Source organism: Ricinus communis, chromosome 6 (assembly GCF_019578655.1).
Source record: "Ricinus communis isolate WT05 ecotype wild-type chromosome 6, ASM1957865v1, whole genome shotgun sequence".
Classification (NCBI taxonomy): domain Eukaryota; kingdom Viridiplantae; phylum Streptophyta; class Magnoliopsida; order Malpighiales; family Euphorbiaceae; genus Ricinus; species Ricinus communis.
In genome coordinates this window covers 14,738,852-14,759,478 of record NC_063261.1, presented here as the reverse complement: position 1 = coordinate 14,759,478, position 20,627 = coordinate 14,738,852, and the positions used below count along the sequence as shown (strand labels likewise).

Here is a 20,627-nt window from a genome sequence, read left to right as displayed (position 1 = left end):
GCCACAAGAGTGAACAAGAATCATATCATGTATTCTCTTTTTAAAAAGCAGTCAAAACACCATGCTGCCTTTTGATTACCCAAAACTTGTGCTCCTGCAGTACTTGCACTACAAACACACTGCCTACTCATGAATTTGTATTACACAAGCAATTTTGATAAATCATATCAGTATTTTACACAGATTCAAGAAGTGCACAGACTTGTGATTGCTGCAAAATCTCATGCAGAATCAACATCTGACTCGTCCTGTCCTTCCCTATAAAGCTCAAAATCTTCAGGACTCCATCTGCAGATTAAGTGAAGCCGGAAGGTAGCCATCTTAATCCCCAGTAATCGCTGCACATAAGCATGAGAGCTTTTAGATAAAATAATTGTACTTCTCATACAAAACCAAATATTTCATTCACTGATGTCAAATGAAAGTTAATCGATCATAAAGGTAATGGTAATGCAGTAATATGGAAATTGTCAAAGCAATAAAAGCAAAAATGCCATGGATAAAACTTATGCACATATAGCACTGGTCTGTGAGACTTGCATATACATTTATATCAGAAAATAATAATAACAATCCAAAAGTTCATGCTGGGAAACCCAAATATTCCAACCATGTTCATTTAGTGGTCATATTAAACCACCAGGTCTGACAACCAGGGAAGAAATGGTTGAATGAGCAAACTGAAAGCTTAAGGTCCAATATTTTGATCTCTTTGGAATGAAGGTCAGCTTGATACTAAACTAAGAAATCAAATAAAAAAAATAAAAAACAAACAAAAATATTAAAAGGCGGCACAGAGGTAAGGAGAAAGTAAGACTAGACTAACTAGTATGCGAGCTGACTCAGGTGACAAATGCTTTCCCTCTTCACAGACAACAAAGTCTGAAACTAGCTCCACAACACCTGCAGATCATTAATAATTTGATTATGGATCCCAGGTCCTAAGTGTAAATTTACACATATATCCAGACATGGGAGATCAAATAGCAGAAGCAGTTATATACCCTTGTTCAACCGAACAGGCATCCCTTGCTTGCGCAGAAAGGGCTCCATTTCATGAGTGAACTGTTCCAAAGGACCTTCCTTAAGTTCTACCTGAACCATTCAAATATATAGAGGATATCAGAATATTTACCTCCATGCAGTATATTTATGTAACTATAAGTGGTATGGTGCAGCTTGAAATTGCATGGTTACACCAAACTCAGCATGCATTAAGACTAGGGAACATATGATTGCCTACTTCCAAATCAATGAATAAATAATCCTTGATGAACTTTTTCCTTTTTCAGCAAAAAGGAAAACATATGCATGCCCGATGTATCTGCTAGACCTAGAAAGCTGGCATGTAATCTATCAATAGCATGTGTTCCTGTACCTTTTCTGTCGCAATGCTTCCTGTCCTCGCAAAGTCATATTCTTCATATTCATTAAACAACCTGTGACATATCAGCTAGAGTAAGGATACCTTTTTTAAGTAGTCTTTTTGGTCTCTGAACAGCTAAGAATGCCAGCATTTCTTAAGAACTCCAGAAAATAACTATCAATCGACCAAAAGAAGAACCCCATTCAATAAAAAAACTAGTATTAAATTCTTTTGGTTACAGTCTGTTTTTCATTGAAAAACTTATTTTCCAAAAAGACAAAAAGAAATAGCAACTATGGTCTTCTAACTTCTCTCGAGAAATTAACAAATAAAAGGCATAGCAGGCATCGCATTTTCATTTACCCCAATAAAAAATTTCCAAGAAAAAGAGATATATGCTATGCAGATAATTAACCTATTTCTGAACAGCTATATAGAGCATAAAAGAACCAATTTCAAAACAAAGGAAAGGCTACCTTTTAACTTCTTCTTTTGGTAAGTTGGTAAGAAAAAGTCCAGCATCTCCGCGCAGGAGCTGGGAGAAATGTTAAGCAAAAAAGATTAGTAAAACATGAGACTTTTATAAGGAATCTCCCCAAAAGAAAATGTTATCTATCGCATAAAAGGACAAGATTACCTTAGATACTTTGTGAATACCAGGCCTAACCTCATCTGCAACAGTACGGCCTAAAGATACTTGCATTACTTTGTTTGATCCAAGGAAGAATCTAAAAAACCATAATAACATAAATGATCAATTGTAAATCATTCATGCTTATATTGTGGGCTACAATGTTTTGAAGATTAAATGAAAAATGTACATTGAATTCAGTAACCACATACAAACAACAACAAAAGTAAAGCTGAACTCTAATATCAGTTATTAAAAGCTGATGCATCCAAATACGGAACCCTAATTCCTTATGTACTTATTTAAACTTCAGGATTAGAAGAGACCCAATTTCCAATAATTGTTTTACTGACAAACATACATTCATAAATTTTAATTAACCAACTTTTTTCAAAAAAGAATAATGACCTGCTACTAGTTTTGAGCTGCTCTCTAAACTCTTTGAACTTGAGATTCCTCATGTTCTCAAAAGAAAACACATAAATTGAATTGTAGGTTTCCGCAGCCTCCCTTATAGAATTCACTATCGACTCTTTATGTTCCCTTCCTTTCTTCTTCGTTTTTGTTAGTGTAACTGCATCACATCAAACAACAGAACACCACCAAAATTAATCCTCAAAAGAAAATTCAAAAAAAAAAAAAAAGGAAAAAGAAAAGCTTGCATAAAATGAAGGAGGAGGATAAAGAAGCAAACCTGTTCTATTACGCTTAGACTTCGGCATGATTGATAATTTTATAAAACCAAATGGCAAAAATTTGCGGGTCCTTTTGATTCTTTCTTGGCTTAAGCTAGTGTTCAGTTCTGTGTTGAGGTTTTGAATTTAGGGTTTTATCTTGTTTGTATATATGCTTCTCAAGGTTAAGGGAGAGCAGAAATGGGCCGTCACGGGCTTTTAGCTTAAGCTCAAACCAATAGCGCCTTATTGGGCTGGTACTTGATATTAAGCAGGGCACTTGTCTTTATGGGCCCATTTTACTTATTTGAGAAACAAGGTCGTCACTTCGTTCATGTACTTCACTAGCAAGTCGGATTTTAGTCACAAAATATAGTCGATTCTTTAATAATTAATACTTTTAGTATATTAAAAGCATTTTAAATATTAAAAATATTAACTTATTAATTTATAATGATCAATAAATTAAAATAGTTATTAATCAATATACTCAAAGCATGTTATATATATGTGTCATTTAAAAAGCAGGTTTAGTATTTCTTAGTTTATTATATTGATTCTTTTAATATTTTATAAAAAAAGTTTCAAGTCTGTTTTTAAAAAATGTATCAATTCATCTATGTTTTTAAAATATAAATTTTAAATTTAAAAAAATAATATAAAATAAAAATTTAAGGTTAGAATAATATTAAAAACAAACTTAGATAAGTTTAAAATTAAAAAATAATCATATAAAAACAATTTATATTGTAAATAAATATTTAATCTTTAATTGAATAAGTAATTATAAAAGAAACTCTGGAAAAAAATTAACATCTTTCTACATTAATAATAATAATATAACTATATTTATTTGCTCATATTCTAATTTTGCATGAATGTCCTATCTAATAGTTAATAACTATAAATGATTGTTATTAAAATTTATTAATTATTGAATAATAGAATTATTAAGTATGTAATTTGAAATGAAATCGGTTTCTTCAAATTTTATTATCTAATAGTATTTAATATTATAAATAAGAGGATAGACTGTATTTAAAGAAATGAAATTTTGATTATATTAATCAAAAGGAGAGAAACATCCTACATCATTGGACATAAAAACAGCAATTGAAGGAGGGACCTCCTCAATCCAAATAAATTCTACATGGTGAGCCAACATGTTGGCTACTCTTCTGATGTACCTGTACTCTTCCACTTCTATATTGCTTGCCAATTCTTTAATATCATACAGCACAAGTTCACTTAGTACATGATGCTCTCAGTTCCCATGATGCTATCAGTCGTGCACTTACTGTGACTCTCCGCTTGCAAGCCATTAACGCCACCTTATAGTCATCCCTTCTGCCAAAATAATATCAGCAATCAGATTTTTATTCTTTTTGCTCCCTGCTAATGGAACTTCCCCTTGATCATCTCGAACCACAAATCCCATACCAACAGTACCATCGTTGTATATGGCAGCATCAGTGTTATTAAGCTTTCTTTTCCCGTAGCAGGTAAGATCCACGAACAGTTCTTTACGGATTGCTGTGAGGTAGGAAGTTCAACCTGTCTACAATTCGGTAGTCTTGAAGGACAACATTGTCCATATGTATTATATCCTCCACTTTCAAAGTTTTGCTATTAAAACAAGTTTGATTCCGTGAGCAGCAAATCGCCCATACATGCATGCATGCAATGTCCACGTAGTCCATAGGTTGATCCTGGAAATTTGACCCAAGCCGCAGGCTAGAGGTCCCAATGTTGACACCCCTAAAATTCATTCTTAAAGGGCTATAATACCGGACACAGCTAAAGGGCATTGAAAAATCACATGCACCAGACTTTCTACATGCTCACCACAAACACTACATACAGCATCAATTGTTATACATCTATGCTTAATATTTTGTTTTGTAGGCAGGGTTTCGTTGCACGCTTTCCAAATGAAGTGTTTAACCTTTGGTGGGATATTCATATTCCACAACTTTTTCCACATTGGATATGAGAAAGAAGCTGATAGGTTTGCTAATGACAGGAGTTGATTCCATGATGGTGGCTAAATAATATGCCGGCCGAACTGTGAATTTCCCAAACTTTGTGCACTTTTTAAATATTTTTATCTTCTGGAGTCTTATACTAATAGGCATTTGCAGGATCTTGTTTGCTTCACTTGGAATAAAAATTTGGCGAACTAGGTGAGGCATTCCATTGTTTATCATTCTCATTAATTAGCACTTCCTCTGGTAAGATACTTGGGCGAGAGAGCGGTTTGATTATACCATCTCCATGAATCCACCTCTCCTTCCACACCTTAATATTCTTTATGTTCCCAACTCTCCAAGCCGATACTTGAAGCACAAGAGGTTTCAATGACAAGATTGTTAGGGTTTGCCAAGTTTTGGGCTGGACCCGACGTGGCCCAACACCAACAAAGATACTCATCCACAGATAACTTAGTTGATAGCCAATCCCTGCATCATCGAATTAGATCTCGAGTGATATTTGGCTTTCATGATTTGAGAAGCCAAAGTTGATATATCACTTCTTAACCTCCAAGCTTGCTTCGCAATCATTGCCAAATTATAACAATGTAGGTACCGAAATCCTAAGCCACCACCTTCTTGTTGCCGAGACACGTTATCCCACTTAACCCAATGACTTTTCTAGTCTCCCCCATTACCACCCCACCAAAATCGAGCTATAGACCTTTCAATCTCTCTACGTACCGATATAGGGAATAAAAAGCAACTCATACCGTATGTTGGCATAATTAGATGACAGTTTTTCAAAAGAACTTCCTTCCCCGCTTTGGATAGAAATCTTTCCTTCCAGCCCATCATCTTGCTCACTATTCTATGATTAACTATTCTGAAAACTTCATTCTTAGACTTTCCCACCAAAATTGGCAGGCCAAGATACTTGCATGTTTCTCTACCGCTTGAACTCTCAGCCGGACTCTAATCTGCTCCTTGACCTTTTTTAGAACATCTCCACTTGTTGATAATTCTGATTTGTCAAGATTAATTTTTTTTTTTTCCAGATGCCTCCTCATAGTAGTGTAAGATCTCTGCAATTTTGTCACACTCCTGAAGAGTTGCTCTTGTGAACACAATGATGTCGTCTGCAAAAAGTAAGTGGAACACGGCTGGAGCACTCCTTGCTACTTTATATCCATGGATTACGCTTGACCTTTCAGCATGGTGAAGCATAAAGGAGAAACCTTCTACACAATATAGAAATAGATAAGGCGATAAAGAGTCCCTTTGTCGGAGGCCTCTTTCAGGATGGAAAATTGATTTTGCATCACCGTTAATCAACAAGGAATGCGATACAGTGGTCACACATCTCATAACAAGGTCAATCCAATTATCACAGAAACCTAACTTGCTCCTGATAAACTTTAAGAAATGCCACTCAACACTTTCCACATGCGAGATTAGCAGACCAAACACCACAGGAAGCTTGGAGCGGACAGAAACCTACTGTATCGCATTTCAAAGTATTCGATAGTGTAGCCTATGCGCACGTACCAAATTAAAGAACGACCAAACTAGATGATAAGAGCAAGAAGTATGTGTTTATCGGGTATGATGAGAAGACGAAAGCTTTCAGGCTATTCGACCCGATTGAAAAGAAGGTGATTGTAAGCCGAGATGTGCAAGTGAATGAAGAAAGTGCATGGGACTGGAACAATCAAAAGGAAGTGATGCAAAATGAAGAAAAAGGAGAATCATCAACCGTTACACCGATAATAACACCAACAATCACTCAAACATCTGATGATGATAAAGATCCGAGACAACTAAGGATGCGAAGCATGCAAGATTTATACGACTCGACAAGTGAGGTACATTTAATTTGTCTTTTGGCGAATGCCGAAACAATTACGTTTGAAGAAGCAGTACGATAAAGGCTATCGAAAGAAATAAAACTTAGGATTTTGTGGATTTGCCGAAAGGATATCGGCCCATAGGAGTAAAATGGGTATATAAGAAAAAGATGAATGCCCAAGGTGAGATAGAAAGATACAAGGCACGGCTGGTTGTAAAAGGTTATATACAAAAAGCGAAGATCGACTATGATGAAGTCTTTGCCCCGGTTGCGAGAATGGAAACAATTCGACTTCTAATTACTCAAGCAGCTCAATTCAAATGGCAAATTTTTTAAATGATGTTAAGTCGGCATTTTTGAATGGCGTGCTAGAAGAGGAGGTGTATGTGGAATAACCACCCGGGTACATGAAAGCCGAAAAGGAAAGTAAGGTATTGAAGTTGAGGAAGGCTCTATATGAATTGAAGCAAGCACCCCGAGCATGGAATACCCGTATTGTTAGCTACTTCAAAAAGAACGGTTTTACTCAATGCCCGTACGAGCATCTACTATATGTGAAAAAGAATGAAGGTGATTTGCTTTTTGTCGTTCTTTATGTTGATGACCTCATATTTATGGGGAACAATGCTGAGATGATAGAGAAATTTAAAAGCCTGATGACTCAGGAATTCGAGATAACAGATTTTGTTTTGATGAAGTATTTCCTTGGTCTAGAGGTTAGACAAGGAAAGACAGGGATTTTTGTGTCACAAGAAGCATATGCGAAAGAAATTTTAAAGAGGAATAAAATGGCAGATTGCAACTCGATATTGACACTGATGGAACTCGGTACGAAACTTTCTAAGTTTGACGATGGAGAACGAGTAGATGCAACCAAATACCGAAGTCTAGTTGGAAGTCTCCACTATCTCACATGCACAAGGCTAGACATTTCTTATAGCGTTGGAGTAGTAAGTTAGTTCATGGAGGAGCCGGTCTACACACATTTGAAAGCAGTAAAGAGAATTTTGCGGTATATTCGGGGAATTGAATCCCTTGGGTTATTCTACTCCAGAACCGATGATTTCAAACTAGTAGGATATTCCGACAGCGATTGGTGAAAGAGCACATCAGGATATGTGTTCTATGGTGGGAACACGACATTCACCTGGCTGTCGAAGAAGCAACCAATTGTGACGCTCTCAACTTGCGAAGCTGAATATGTGGCAGCATCTTGGTGTGTGTGCCACACAATTTGGTTAAGGAATTTTCTAAGTGAGATGGAGAATCCATAACATGAGGCAAGCGATATTCGAGTCGACAATAAATCAGCGATCGAATTGGCGAAAAATCCAGAAAATCATGAAAGGAGCAAACACATCGACGTTCGTTTTCATTTTATCCGAGATCATGTGAAGGAAGGAAGCGTGAAAATGGTTCATGTCGCAAGTCGTGATCAAGTTGCAGATATTTTCACAAAACCGCTACCAACAATGCTATTCAAGAATTATAGGAGGATACTCCGGATGAAAGATAGAAGAGAATTAAGTTAAGGAAGGATGTTGATAAATAAACTTAATTCGATATTAAAGTCCGACATTAAAGGTGGGACTGCACAGTGAACAGTTTTTTTAGGTTAATTAATGAGCAAAGTTGAAGGGGCAAACGTTGCTCAATCTAGGGGTATAACCTGTCAAACTATAGGTCTTTAAGTCTAATTTTTAATGGTGAAGGTTTCATCTCATTTAGAGTTTTTTATAATAAGTTATGACTGTTTTAGTAACTGAAGGTCAGAGTTAAGAACAGCTGTTTTAGAATTAAATTTTGGGTACGAATTTAAGGATCTGTTTCAATGTTAAGAGTCTATAAATTGAGGTAGCATTCTGTGAAGAATGTAAAAGAGATAGAAGAAAATAAAATAAAAGATTTAATAGAAAGTATTGTGTTCTTTGTGTACTCTCTTCCTCCAATAAAAAATACCTGGCTTTATCAAATCTTTGAGAAGTTACAGATAAAGATATTAATCGATTTTGGAAGGCAATGTTTGATGGATGGTTAAAGGAAAGACCTAGTGCTTCCACAGATTGCTTCCAATGCAAATTACTAATAGAAGGATTGCAAAGTTAGAACCAACAAAAGAGTCTAGAAGAAGAAAAGTGCTGAAACTTGTGGTTGTTGTAATCAAAGATATAAGAAGGCATCATTCATGAATCAAGCTCACGAAGCTTGCACCCTCCCTTGTTTGATTGGACCATTTCTAGTGTTTTATGGGCCCCCTATAGACACAAGAAGAAAGAAGGGTTTCTGGCATTGTCATTCGCTGCCTTGTTTTCTGCTATATTGCCAAGGATTTGGTTAAGCCAAGATCATTGCAAAATTTAAACCCAATATAAGAAGTATAATATAACGACCCAATTTTTCCATAGAAGATTCAGTTAACATCCACTGATTGTCTTGATTTTATATAAAAGAAATTTCGTGGTACACTATTTTTTTTGCTTAACATTTTTATTTATATGATGAGTCTTATATTTTATGTTTATATCGTTATTTTGTTCTTATCATTCATTTATACTTTTTTTATTAATTTTAAACTCATTTATTTTGTACGTGTCTCTCTTTTTTTTAGTATATCTATTTTTTAAATTAAAATATTACCTTCTTTATCTTATTTTGAATTTGAAACTTGATTTTTCTCAATATGTTGCTTAAAATAAGGAGTTATGATAGGTTTTAAATGGATAATAGCTTTATAAATTTAGTTTTCATTTTGAAATCTAATAGTTAGATTTTAAGAAAATTGACTAAACCTAATTTTTCTGAAAATGAAATTGGCTAAGAAAAAAGAGAGTGAAGTAAGTGAGGCTAGATAAAAAAAAGAGAGACGATATTGTTGGAGAATTAGAAAAAAAAAAATCGAGTAAAAAGAGGTTGCACATAGCTGAAGATTCTCTAAAATCATTTTTAAAAAAAGGAAAAAAATGTGAGAGGTTTCTCCCTTGAGGCGATCGAAAAGGAGGAAAGTTGTATCTGAATACCCTGTTCCTAACTCGAAGAAATCTCAATCATAAAAAAAGGAGTAAATCTCCATTGAGAAACATGTTTCTCATGCTTTGAAAGTATATTTTTCAAAAAAAAATTATAAATAGATATGTATAAGAAGGTTTTATATATTATTTCCTTTTTTGTTTATTTTTATAATTTCTTGTGGTTATTGTTTAATTTATTTAAAATATATTTTGAAGATATTTTTCTAAAATATTTGAAATTTTTTTTTTATAATTTTTGTATATCAGTAAATCTAAAATACATTATTGATATACCTGTTTTTTCATTGATAAATCTATGTTTTAGTGGATAAGATTTTTATTATTTTATGTGTGCTTTTTTGTTGAATTCTTGAGTTTTGTATGAACTTTATTTTTTCTTAGAAAAAGATATTATTAGATATTTAAAATATATAACAAATCAGTATATTGTTAAAGTAATTAAAGTTTATTTTGTTTTTATTTTTCTAGAATAAGATATTTAAAGTATACTATTTAGATACTAAAAGATACTATTCATTAGTATACTATTAAAATGATTAAAGTATATTTTATTATAGTTTTTGTAAAGCATAATACTTAAAGTATGCTGTTAATTTTGTTTATTTTATCTTTTATATAGAGTATACTAATAATACTTTAACAATATATTGTATTATTTTTTATTTTGTTTATATATTTTTCTACCTTCTTTTCCATTATAATTTTAAGTTGTTAGTAGATAAGGTTTTGTTACTTTTACGTGTGTTTTATAGTTCATTGATGTTGTGGTTGATTTTTTTTAGTTTTGTGTGAAATTTTATGTTACCTATGAGAAAGTTATTATTTAGATATTAAAAACATATGATATATCAATATATTGTTAAAATAATTAAATTTTATTTTACTTTGATTTTTCTAGAGCATAATATTTAAAAAATACTATTTAGATACTGAAAAATACTATATATTATAATACTTTTAAAATAATTGAAGTATTTTTTGGTTTTGGTTTTTATAAAATATGATACTTAAAATTAGGGTTGTAATTGAACCGAGCCAAGCCGAATATCAACAAGTTCAGGTTTGGTTTGTTTAATTCTGGTCGAGGCTCAAGCTCGATTCCAGCTTTGATAATAGAGCTTGAGTTCGGGCTCATTAAACATTTTTAACTAGGTTAATCAATAGCAATTATCTAAAAACATAGCAAAGAATGGTGAAAGTATCAGATTTAGCAAAAAAATAAAATTCAAATTCAAATTTGCAATAAAAATAATCAAAATCAGCTTCTACAAATATAGCAAAACATGCAAAAAAAATATTACTAAAACAATATGAATAATGAAAGTAAAGACTATCGGTGCATAAAAATTGTAAGAGTACCATATTAAATACATCACAAGTTTGTGTTCACTTAAAAAAATATATAAACTAGTCCCATTATTTCATTTTTTAGTGGCACTGGCCTTTTAATGAATAATATTTAAAAAATTTAAAATATAAAGTAGTCGAAGTGTGATATAATAAAGTAGCTAAAAGTTTTTCATAATAATATATTAACTTATATAAATTACAGTCTTGATTTATTTTAGCTTAGTTTTCAATTTGAATACCATTTATGAATATAAACGTAAATTTAACCTAAAGTTTTAATTAAATTAAGATTTTCTCAAAGAAACCGGTTGATCCAATACCGACACTTCATCTATTGACTCCAAGATTTGAATTAGACAAATATGAGAGATCTAAAAACTGAAGCACATAAGACTGAAAAGAAAACACTTTATATTAAGGTTAAAATACATATAAGGTTTTGTAATAATGGCAATATACCATTAACTATATTCATCTAGACACGATGTTTAATTTTTTTCTTTCTACTCTAGTGCTTGGTTAGTCATGACATATTATATACTAATTAAGATTTTAATAATAAATAATTTTTTATTAAATTAGTATAATTACAGAATGCATTTAGAATATTTTTAATGTCGTAAAAATATAATTAAAGTTCATAATATACAGTAATTCATAAGTAAAATAAAAATCATATTAATGAGTTAACTTTATTTTATCTAATTAGAAAAATATTCATTTTATTAAATTGTTATAGAATATATTTATTTCTTATTTATTATTTTTATTGTAATCCTTACTAATAATAGTAGCTACATTTAAATGTTGTAATTATAGTATTATTATTATTAATTTATAATTATTATTAATAATTTATTATTACTATATTATTATTATTATTATTATTATTATTATTATTATTATTATTATTTTGAATTCGAGAGCAAGTTTATAAACGAACTTGCTCATGAGCCTGCTTGTCAAGCTTATGGACGAGTATGTTCACAAACTTTATAAACGAGCTAGAATACGAACCTATTCGCTAGCTTTATAAACAAGCTGAGCTCGAGCTCGTGCTCCTGAGCCTGTTCGCGAACCTATTCGCGAGTCAGTAAACAAGTAGATTTGCGAGCTAACGAATCAAACTTCGTCAAGCTCGAGCTCGGCTTGTTTAAATTAACGAACAACTTCAAATGAGCTTCTCAATAGCTCGTGAGATATTTGGTTCATTTACTGTCCTACTTAAAATATACTGTTGATTTTTTTATTTTATTTTTTCTTTTGTATATAGTATACTAATCATATACTATTATTTTCCTTTTCTTGTGAAATATACTAGTATGATATTAATAATATACTTTTTGTCTATTTGGTTTATAATTTTTTTTATTCATATTTTTATATTTTTAGTTATTTGATATTTTTTATTTTTCAGTGATTGTGGTATTTTTATTCTTAACTTTGATGAGTATTTTACATCTGGTGTTGATATGTCTACTGCGAAATTTAAAGTTGATGATCTTTATAGCCAGTATGTTATTGCTCTCTATAATTATGCAAAGTTCAAAGAAGTTAATGAAATAGTTAATAAATCAGATGATTCCACAAGATCTAAAGAGAGAAAAGATGTGAAGACAAAAAAGAAAAAGTAACGGAAGATTAATGTTTTCTAGCTTTGGATCTACTTTAGTTTTATGAGTATTTGATTTATATGACATTTACTATTGCAAATATGTTTATTTTGGTTGTTAGCAGAATATTATTATGATATTGAATAAATACTTTTTTTGTTTTATTCATTTTGCTACATAATTATTTATGTATTATCAACAAAATTTTAAAATCTTAGAATTATATTATGTATACTAGTTCTCTTTTATTGTAATTATATATATTTTGTAAAATACTCCTAATATACTTATGAGATACTTTTAGAATTTATTTTTTCTTTCGTTAATTTAATATGTTATAAATTGATAAATATTAATTCGATTCTAATAGATTTAACAATATAAAGTATCATGATTTTACTGATGTTAGAAATTAAAAAAAAAAATGAATAGAATTGATTAAATGAATAATGAGTCATTTGAGCCAAAGAGGTCTTTTTTTTTTTTTTTTGTTATTATGCCAAGTTAAGTTGTAAGTTTGAATAAAGAAACAAGAAAAGGAAAAAAGTTCTCTTTTTTTCTATATTTTTATATACAATGAACGAGGAATTTTATCAGTTCTCTTTTATTGAAGTTAAATATATATTATACAATACTTTAATATTTCAAAAAGATATTTTTAATATATCTTTTTCTTTGTTTAACTTGATATGTCGTAAACTGATAAACATTGATTTAAGTCTTATATTTAGAAAATGTATGTATTTTCTAATTATGAAAATTAGAAGATTGAATAATCCTCTTGTATTATAGTTATATATTATAAGATACATTTAGTATATCAAAAATATACTTGTAGTATACTTTTCTCAATAAAATCTTTTATGTTTATATTTATATATATGAAATTTAGAATGAAATTTAAAGTGTGAAAAAATATAAAAATTATTTACTAAATGATTTATATATGAGCAATATATTATTTTTAATATATTATTTTTTTCTTTGCTTAACTTGATATGTTGTAAATTAATAAATATGTATTCGAGTATAATATATTTAGGGAATGTATCATATATTTATTCATTATGCAAAATTAGAAAATTGAATAAAAAGTTTCATCGGTCCTCTTGTATTAAAGTTATATATATTAAAAGATACGGTTAATACAATAAAAATATATTTGTAATACTGGTATTGCTTCCATTTCTGAAAAGAAAATTTAAAATGAAATCAACTACAATATACCAGTGAGGTACTGTTAATATACTATTAATTATGTATTTATTAAAGTTGTAATATATAAAGTTATTACTCGGTTGTATAAAACGATACTATGTAGATAGTTGAAAAATATTTTTACTGCATCTTTCATATATCTTTACAATATAAAGTAATATGTGTAAAATAATAAATTAATAAGTATTTTAATGTAAAAAAGATATTTTATAATGTTATAAAATTGTAAGAATATACACCAACGCATCAATTTTTAAAAATTTAATTAAAAGTTAAAACAAGTTGTTATTGTATGGAATCTCTTCAATCTTTTGTTATAATATTACACATACGATGGCTCTTTTTATAATTTTTGCACAATTATAAAATATATATTTTTTATTTTCAAATATAGTGAACTTTAATTGAAGCTTTGTTATGTTTATCTCGATTTTCAAATATTTTGATGCAACTTATTTTCGGTCTACTACTTTACATGCATTGTTACTGAATTGTGAATTATTATTACTGAATTGTGAGTTGTAGATTGCTTTGAATATTGAAAACTAAATCTCAACTTCAATACAAATATGTTTTCTTTTTAATTTTTCTGTTTGACAATCATAATGATTTATTTGTTTGATTAATCTTTTTTCTTCACTTTTGGATGTCGTATTGAAGTTGCAATATTGATCTTACAATAGATTTGTTGATATTTTGTTTCTTGTTTTGGGAGAGTTCTAATTTTAGAAGAAAACAACTGATTTTAATAGAAAAGAAGCTGAGTATAAACAAATTTCTTCTGCTGATTTTATGTATATACAAAGTTAATCTATTTATACCGTAAAATAAAAACAAAGACCGTATTTTATATATGGGCTTTTCCCTTTTATGTACTTGCTGCTTCTATTTTCCCCCTGAACTTCAGAACTCTTAACAAAATATTGTTGAACTAAAGAGTAGAGGCTCCACAGCTTCATCATAAAATTATAGATAGGTGAATTGATAAGCAAACCAAACAGAACTGAAGCCTACATCCCACTACAGAAAGGTTCCCTGTTCCTATGAACACGAGTCTATTTTTTGTCTAACCCTGAGTAAATAGGGTCAACTACACAAGCCACTACCAGTTACTTACTTAGCCGGGATCAAAGAAAATTACAGTTTTATGAGTACAAATAAAGAAAATACATGTGTACATACATGTTTACAAAGGTTATTTTCAAATAGAAGAATGTTTCATAACCTACCATAGAAAGCAATTGGGAACTATATCTAAAGATAATATATAACAGGGATGGAAAGGTCGGCCATTCTTCTCATATTAAATTTTCCTGCCAACCTTCCACCAAAACCATAATTTAAATAAATACATGAAATTTGAAGTCAATTTCTTTGTGTTTCTTTATCTCAGAAATCTCGTCCTTCCTACAACTATGTACCTACTGTGCCAAATCATCTCTGACCTCCACTGGTTTCTCTATGCCTGCGCCTCCTACCTGAACGTCCCAAAAGCACTCTGCCATGGCGGCGCAGGCGGCTTACAAGAGATAATCCACCATCACCATGGTCATTGTCACCGTCATTATCATCATCTGAGGAGTTCAAACCATTGACTGGAGAGACATGGTGAGTATCAGTAGCACTCTCATTCGATGCTCGGTAGCTGGATCTCTCAGGCTGCCTCAGCCGTCTGCTAAGACCATCACCTGATGGCCCAAATGCATGCAATAGCAAAAATACATTCACCAGGTTTCGATCAAAACCCACATCTAAACCTCCATTCCTCTCAGCAGCATCTGCATCAAAACCCCCATTCTCTTCATCGGAATCAAAACCATGATTATTTCCCTCTATTACGTAATCCCCAAAAACCATTGCCCCAGGCATTGTAGACCTTATAGTACTAATTACATCATCATGTTCTCGCTCCCTCTCAAGCCTTCTCCATTTCTGCTCAAGCATTGGATCAACTTCACGTGGCCGTGCAGAAGGGTGAGCTGTCCTCATGTGCTTCCTTAGCTCCTTGAAAGTTCCAACAAATGAGCAGTCATCCTGCATGCAGCTTCTTCTTTTAGCATTTAGATAATCTCGGGCAGGTTCTACCACAGTCCATCCTTTCACCTGGCCCCTGCAAAGTGGGCAGGCAAGCTCTGTGACTTCACACTTGTCAACAGGCCAACCTGAATCTGATAACAGAATAGAGTTATCAGCAGTACCATTGGAAGACGTAACTTTAGTGTAAGCCTTCTTATACTGATCAAGACAATTAGAATATCGAAAGCTAGTTCCGCACATATAGGGACGGCAACCCTTGTCATGAGAGGAACAGAGCAGAAGAACAGCATTGTGTGGGCACTCCATACATACAGAACAAGTGACATCTTCCCAATCTTTCTTGTCGAACATTTTTGAGGATTTCTTCAAATACAAGTCCTCTGAAACATCCCGATCACAGGATGGCAACGAGTATGGTGCCAGCCTGCATTGTCGGGAAGCAGTCCCACGTCGTGCCCTGCTACCTTTTGCCATTTCCAACTAAGCCTTAAAAAACCCAAAACAAAAATTGATGAGTTCCTTTCCAACATGAAATCAAAAGATTTACAAGGATCAGAAAAGGAAAAAAAACAATTATAAGAATACAAAAGTCTGGAATTAATAACAAATAAAACTCTTGGGGACTGCTTTGAATTTTCTAACATCAGTTGGAACAGAAAAGCACCAGTCATCAAAACTTTCTACATAATCTGAGAATCAAACTTCTGAAAGATTTATAAGACAACATTCATCAATCAATTACAACTGCATTCTCATTTTTGCAACATGGAATAAGAACAACAAAGCAAATTAAAACAAAAAACCTATCAAAACATCAAAGCCATTAGTTGACAATCCCTGTATTTTGTAAAGTGAATCATTCCTATGCAAAAACAATTTTCCATTTTGAAATAATTAGGATCCCTCAACTAATGGCTTTTGTTATCCAAATCAACCTTTTTCAAGAAAGACCATGGTAAGCGCCATTAGCACAACGATTCGGACAACACTCAATTTTCGAACTTCTTGATGCCCACTTCATAACATATTAATTCATTATCCCATATTCCAATTTGATGACTCGAATTACAAAGACATACAAATCCAATCATAAAGCTTCCAGAAAATACATAAATTAATTTAAAAAAAAAAAAAGATGCTCCATTTGGATGAGATTGAAGTGTCAAAGTCCATCTCATCCCTTACTGCTTTAGAGGCACTCCCACACCAAATTTTAATTAAAAAAAAAAAAGTCAGCTTTACACTGAAGGGAGAGAACAACTACAAAGGATTCTAGTAATAAATTGCATTTGTATACAAATTAGTATATCAACCAGAAATCAAGCGACTTATATTTTCTGTTTCAATATTGAATAAATCACTTAAATAAATATGAGTTACCTATAAATTAATTAATTCAATAAAATTTTTATGTAAATGGCTTATTATCATTGAGCTGCTTGTAAATTGATCTTTCAAAACATTTCACACAGTAAACATGTATTTTCAGAACAAATGACTAAGCAAAATAATTAAGTTATTTCAGCTAATTCATTCTAACATCGACAAAAGACCGAACCATTACACTACTGGATATGCTGCACAACTCATGTGAGATATGCACAATTGACCTTCAGAAAAACAAGCAGAGACCACATATTACACCGTAATTATGCCTATCCTGTTGTAACGAATGTTGGAGCTCTAACAGGGTTGTTCTTTAACAGTAAGAATAAACGAGCAAAAGTAAAGGTACATAGATAAGACTCATCTAGCTTACATTGATGGATATCCTCCTACAACTCACCTGACTAAGAAAAGTGGTGGCAACAAGCCTTCATAATGCCCAAACCACGGATAGCAACAATGAAAAGTTATCCACAATTGATGTTAGCTGCTAAGCTGCTAAGCTGCTAAATCTGAATGACAGGTCTGAAATCTATCTGAGAAAGAAAACACCTCCAACAACAGTGGTGAAAAGCCCACCAAGCAGATTTAGATAGCTGTTGCTTCAATGGAGGCCTAAGACACCTACCTAGTTTGACCTCTACAATTTTCCCAGACATACATTTTATGACTCGGGAATATAATCAGTTATATAAACTTAACACAACCGGAGAGTAACTATACAAGGAAGGATCTGAAAAAGATGCCAAATTCCGACACACATCATAGCAATCAGATGATCAAATGGAAACCTTTTGCATGCTCATTTCATATCCCTAAGATGCAAAAGGAAAAGGTTGGAAAAAAGATTCCCTGAAAACCCATATGCAGTAGAAGGTTCATAACCAGCACATTTTTATCATAGGCACTGATGAACCAAGTGGGAAAAATCTTCTTGAAACATTTTATGTTCCTTAAGATGCAAAAACTGGCTGAAGAAAGGGTTCACTAGTAGCCCAGATCTTACACATTACTACCTGCATAGAAGATTTATGTCATAACAAGTGCATTTTTAAATGGTAAGCACACTAATGCCCAACAGGATCATCAACCAGTAGCATGAAGTTTTAGCAAGATGCCATGCAAATAAATATACTATCAAGTCTCTCAAGACAACCAGTTAAACGCCATTCAAAGTAGCTAGGATGAAACAAGTGGCAGAACAGTTAAAACCTCTAATATCAGTTTAAAAAAGGGAAAAAAAAGCAGGCAGACAACGAATCAAATAGGAGTAGACTGCTGCTTCAATTTAAATTTTGTAAAGAACTTGTAAAACAGATCAATTACCACATCCGTCAAGGCAAAATTGAACTATAACAGACAAATAAATCATCCTTTCACGAAAAGACATAATTTCTTCAGTTTACAAATATTCATCCGTACAAACTAAAGTATCAGTCAACCCGCATCATAATTGCTACAGAATAAGTAGTGTTGTTGCCTTTATCAGTCTCACAGCCACATAAACCCAGAACCTGTTGACTTCCTAGAAAACCCAATTACCAAAGTGTTAAATGAAGTATACAATATTTTATCACCCCATGATCATTGAGAATTGTACAAACATTTTAAAAATTTGTGAAAATGTGGCCTCGTAGCCTAATTAGTTCTGTCTGATATAAAAGATGGCAGCAATATTAAGCCTAAGCTGATCTAACCAATCTCAATCCAACTAGTGGAACAAAAGCAGCAGGAAGTACCACAAGAAGGCAATTATCTCATTAAGATTTATAGCATATTCTAAGGATCCCTATGCCTTGATTGAGCTAAGTATGTTAGGAGTTAGTATTTACGCTTCTAATGATGCAACTGGAGGTACCTATTCGAAGGTATAATAGAGATGCAAATCTGATATCTTGTTTTATAGCTTGTTTGGCATTTAGGTAAAATAAAATGCACTTTGAATTGCTCCCTTCAAATGTTGCAAAAGCCTTTTTCCCCACCAAATTAGTACAAAAGCAATGATTAGCTGAATCTGAAAATGATTCAGCAGAAAAACATGAAAACCACAATATCTAACAGGTTTAGATGCATAATTTGAACAATATCAATCACCCAATCATCAAAACACCATCTACGCATAGCACAATTTAGCAAACAAAAACGATCCCAAAACTCCAGAAAATCCTTTTCTGCATTGCACTCATATGACAAAGCTTAAACTGCAATGAAACTAAAAGAGAGAAATGAACAGAAAATGCAACAACCATACAATAATGACACATATAAGAACTGGAAATCAACGAACAAACAACCAATTGCACTATGAAAAACTAATTTTACAAAGAATTGCACTACTCGTGTATTGAAACAACTTCTGGGTATGAATCCACAAAGGGATATTAAAATTCAAAAATATCCATACCTGTATTATAATTCGAGTACTTCGCAGCAAATCTAGATCGGATGAATGGAAAAGTAGAAGACACCCAATTGTATATCTGATATATAAAGAAATAAATAAATAAATAAGTAAAAACATTCACCATTAAAAAAAATTTGAAAAATGCCAAAGTTAGAGATTCAGCTAAATTAATAATTAAATACCCAAATACTAAAACAACGTGCTTAGCTAAAAAGAATCTATCATGCTAATCTGACAGATAGTTCATCAATTATAAAAAAAAAAAAACGAATTCAAGCAAAGGAAAGCTATAGCACTGCCACCACATGCCTCCCCCAACCTCCTTTATCTACTAATCTCAGATCCAATTTTATTATTAATATTGTTATTATTTATTATCCATGTCGTATTAAAAAATATATATAACAAAAGAACGCAAAGGAAACCATAGTTTTAACTTAAAGCTAAATCAAAATCATTTTTCTCAAAAAGAATTTAAAAAATTTACACACTGTTTATTCGGTTTTTTTTTTTTTTTCAAAATTCCATCAAAAACAGAAACTAATAAAGAATTAACTTTCAACATTAGAAATTCAAACAAAATAAAAATTTCATTACAAAATTTATCAAATTAAAATAAGAATTCAAAACGTAAAATTATTTTATTATATTAGATTAATTCACAGATACACACGGATAATGAACGAGGAAAGCATTATACATACCTAAACAAATAGAAAAGATAGAAAGACAGAAATTAGGGTTAGATATTGGGTTTTTTTTTTCTTTTGACAGGAAATCGAATCGAAAGCTAAGGCGATGAGATCGAGAGAGAGAGTTATGGGCGGGAGTGAAAATTTTTATCTTCTCATTTCATGATTTCATCATCATTGACCATTTTTATCTAAGAAACACACGAACCAATATGGTATTTATATCATTTCTAGAAAAAAAAATCAAAAGAAAAAAAAAAAAGCACAGAGAAAGAGCTTTTATCGGATTCGTCGAGTCACTTGTACGCCATGTATTGTACCTTTTCTATTCTTTTCCGCTCTAACTATCTAATTTTCTGTGGCGGTCCCTAAGGGTTTAATTTCCAATTTGCCCCATAAACTTGTCAG

At 31.7% G+C, this 20,627-nt stretch overlaps 2 protein-coding genes across 3 annotated transcripts; both read right to left on the bottom strand.

Moving 5' to 3' along the window:
* Positions 1–10: 10 nt before the first annotated feature.
* LOC8274866 (mRNA turnover protein 4 homolog) lies at positions 11–2,850 on the bottom strand. Its single transcript, XM_048376212.1, has 8 exons — positions 2,692–2,850; positions 2,406–2,571; positions 2,004–2,094; positions 1,843–1,901; positions 1,379–1,439; positions 1,005–1,095; positions 827–903; positions 11–338 (listed from the first exon to the last, which is right to left on the bottom strand). The coding sequence occupies exons 1-8, from the start codon at positions 2,717–2,719 to the stop codon at positions 222–224; spliced, it is 690 nt and encodes a 229-aa protein (XP_048232169.1). The 5' UTR covers positions 2,720–2,850; the 3' UTR covers positions 11–221.
* Positions 2,851–14,829: 11,979 nt separating this feature from the next.
* Positions 14,830–20,545, bottom strand: LOC8274868. 2 transcript variants are annotated; one of them, XM_048375791.1, is made up of 4 exons: positions 20,232–20,545; positions 19,528–19,603; positions 17,524–18,139; positions 14,830–16,223 (listed from the first exon to the last, which is right to left on the bottom strand). In XM_048375791.1, exon 4 carries the CDS (start codon positions 16,209–16,211, stop codon positions 15,135–15,137), a length of 1,077 nt encoding a protein of 358 aa, XP_048231748.1. In that variant the 5' UTR covers positions 16,212–16,223; positions 17,524–18,139; positions 19,528–19,603; positions 20,232–20,545; the 3' UTR covers positions 14,830–15,134. The 2 variants fall into 2 exon arrangements, with proteins under 2 accessions (XP_048231748.1, XP_002528624.2); XM_002528578.4 differs by lacking the exon at positions 17,524–18,139 and having other exon boundaries at positions 20,232–20,543.
* Positions 20,546–20,627: the final 82 nt, after the last annotated feature.

Excerpts from the sequence above, each read along its gene's own strand:
- LOC8274866 (XM_048376212.1), bottom strand. The coding sequence starts at position 2,719 with ATGCCGAAGTCTAAGCGTAATAGAACAG. Across the intron at positions 2,095-2,405 it reads CAGCTCAAAACTAGTAGCAG|ATTCTTCCTTGGATCAAACA; the intron begins GTCATTATTCTT and ends ATGGTTTTTTAG. Across the intron at positions 339-826 it reads CTGAGTCAGCTCGCATACTA|CGATTACTGGGGATTAAGAT; the intron begins GTTAGTCTAGTC and ends GCTTATGTGCAG.
- LOC8274868 (XM_048375791.1), bottom strand. The coding sequence starts at position 16,211 with ATGGCAAAAGGTAGCAGGGCACGACGTGGGACTGCTTCCCGACAATGC.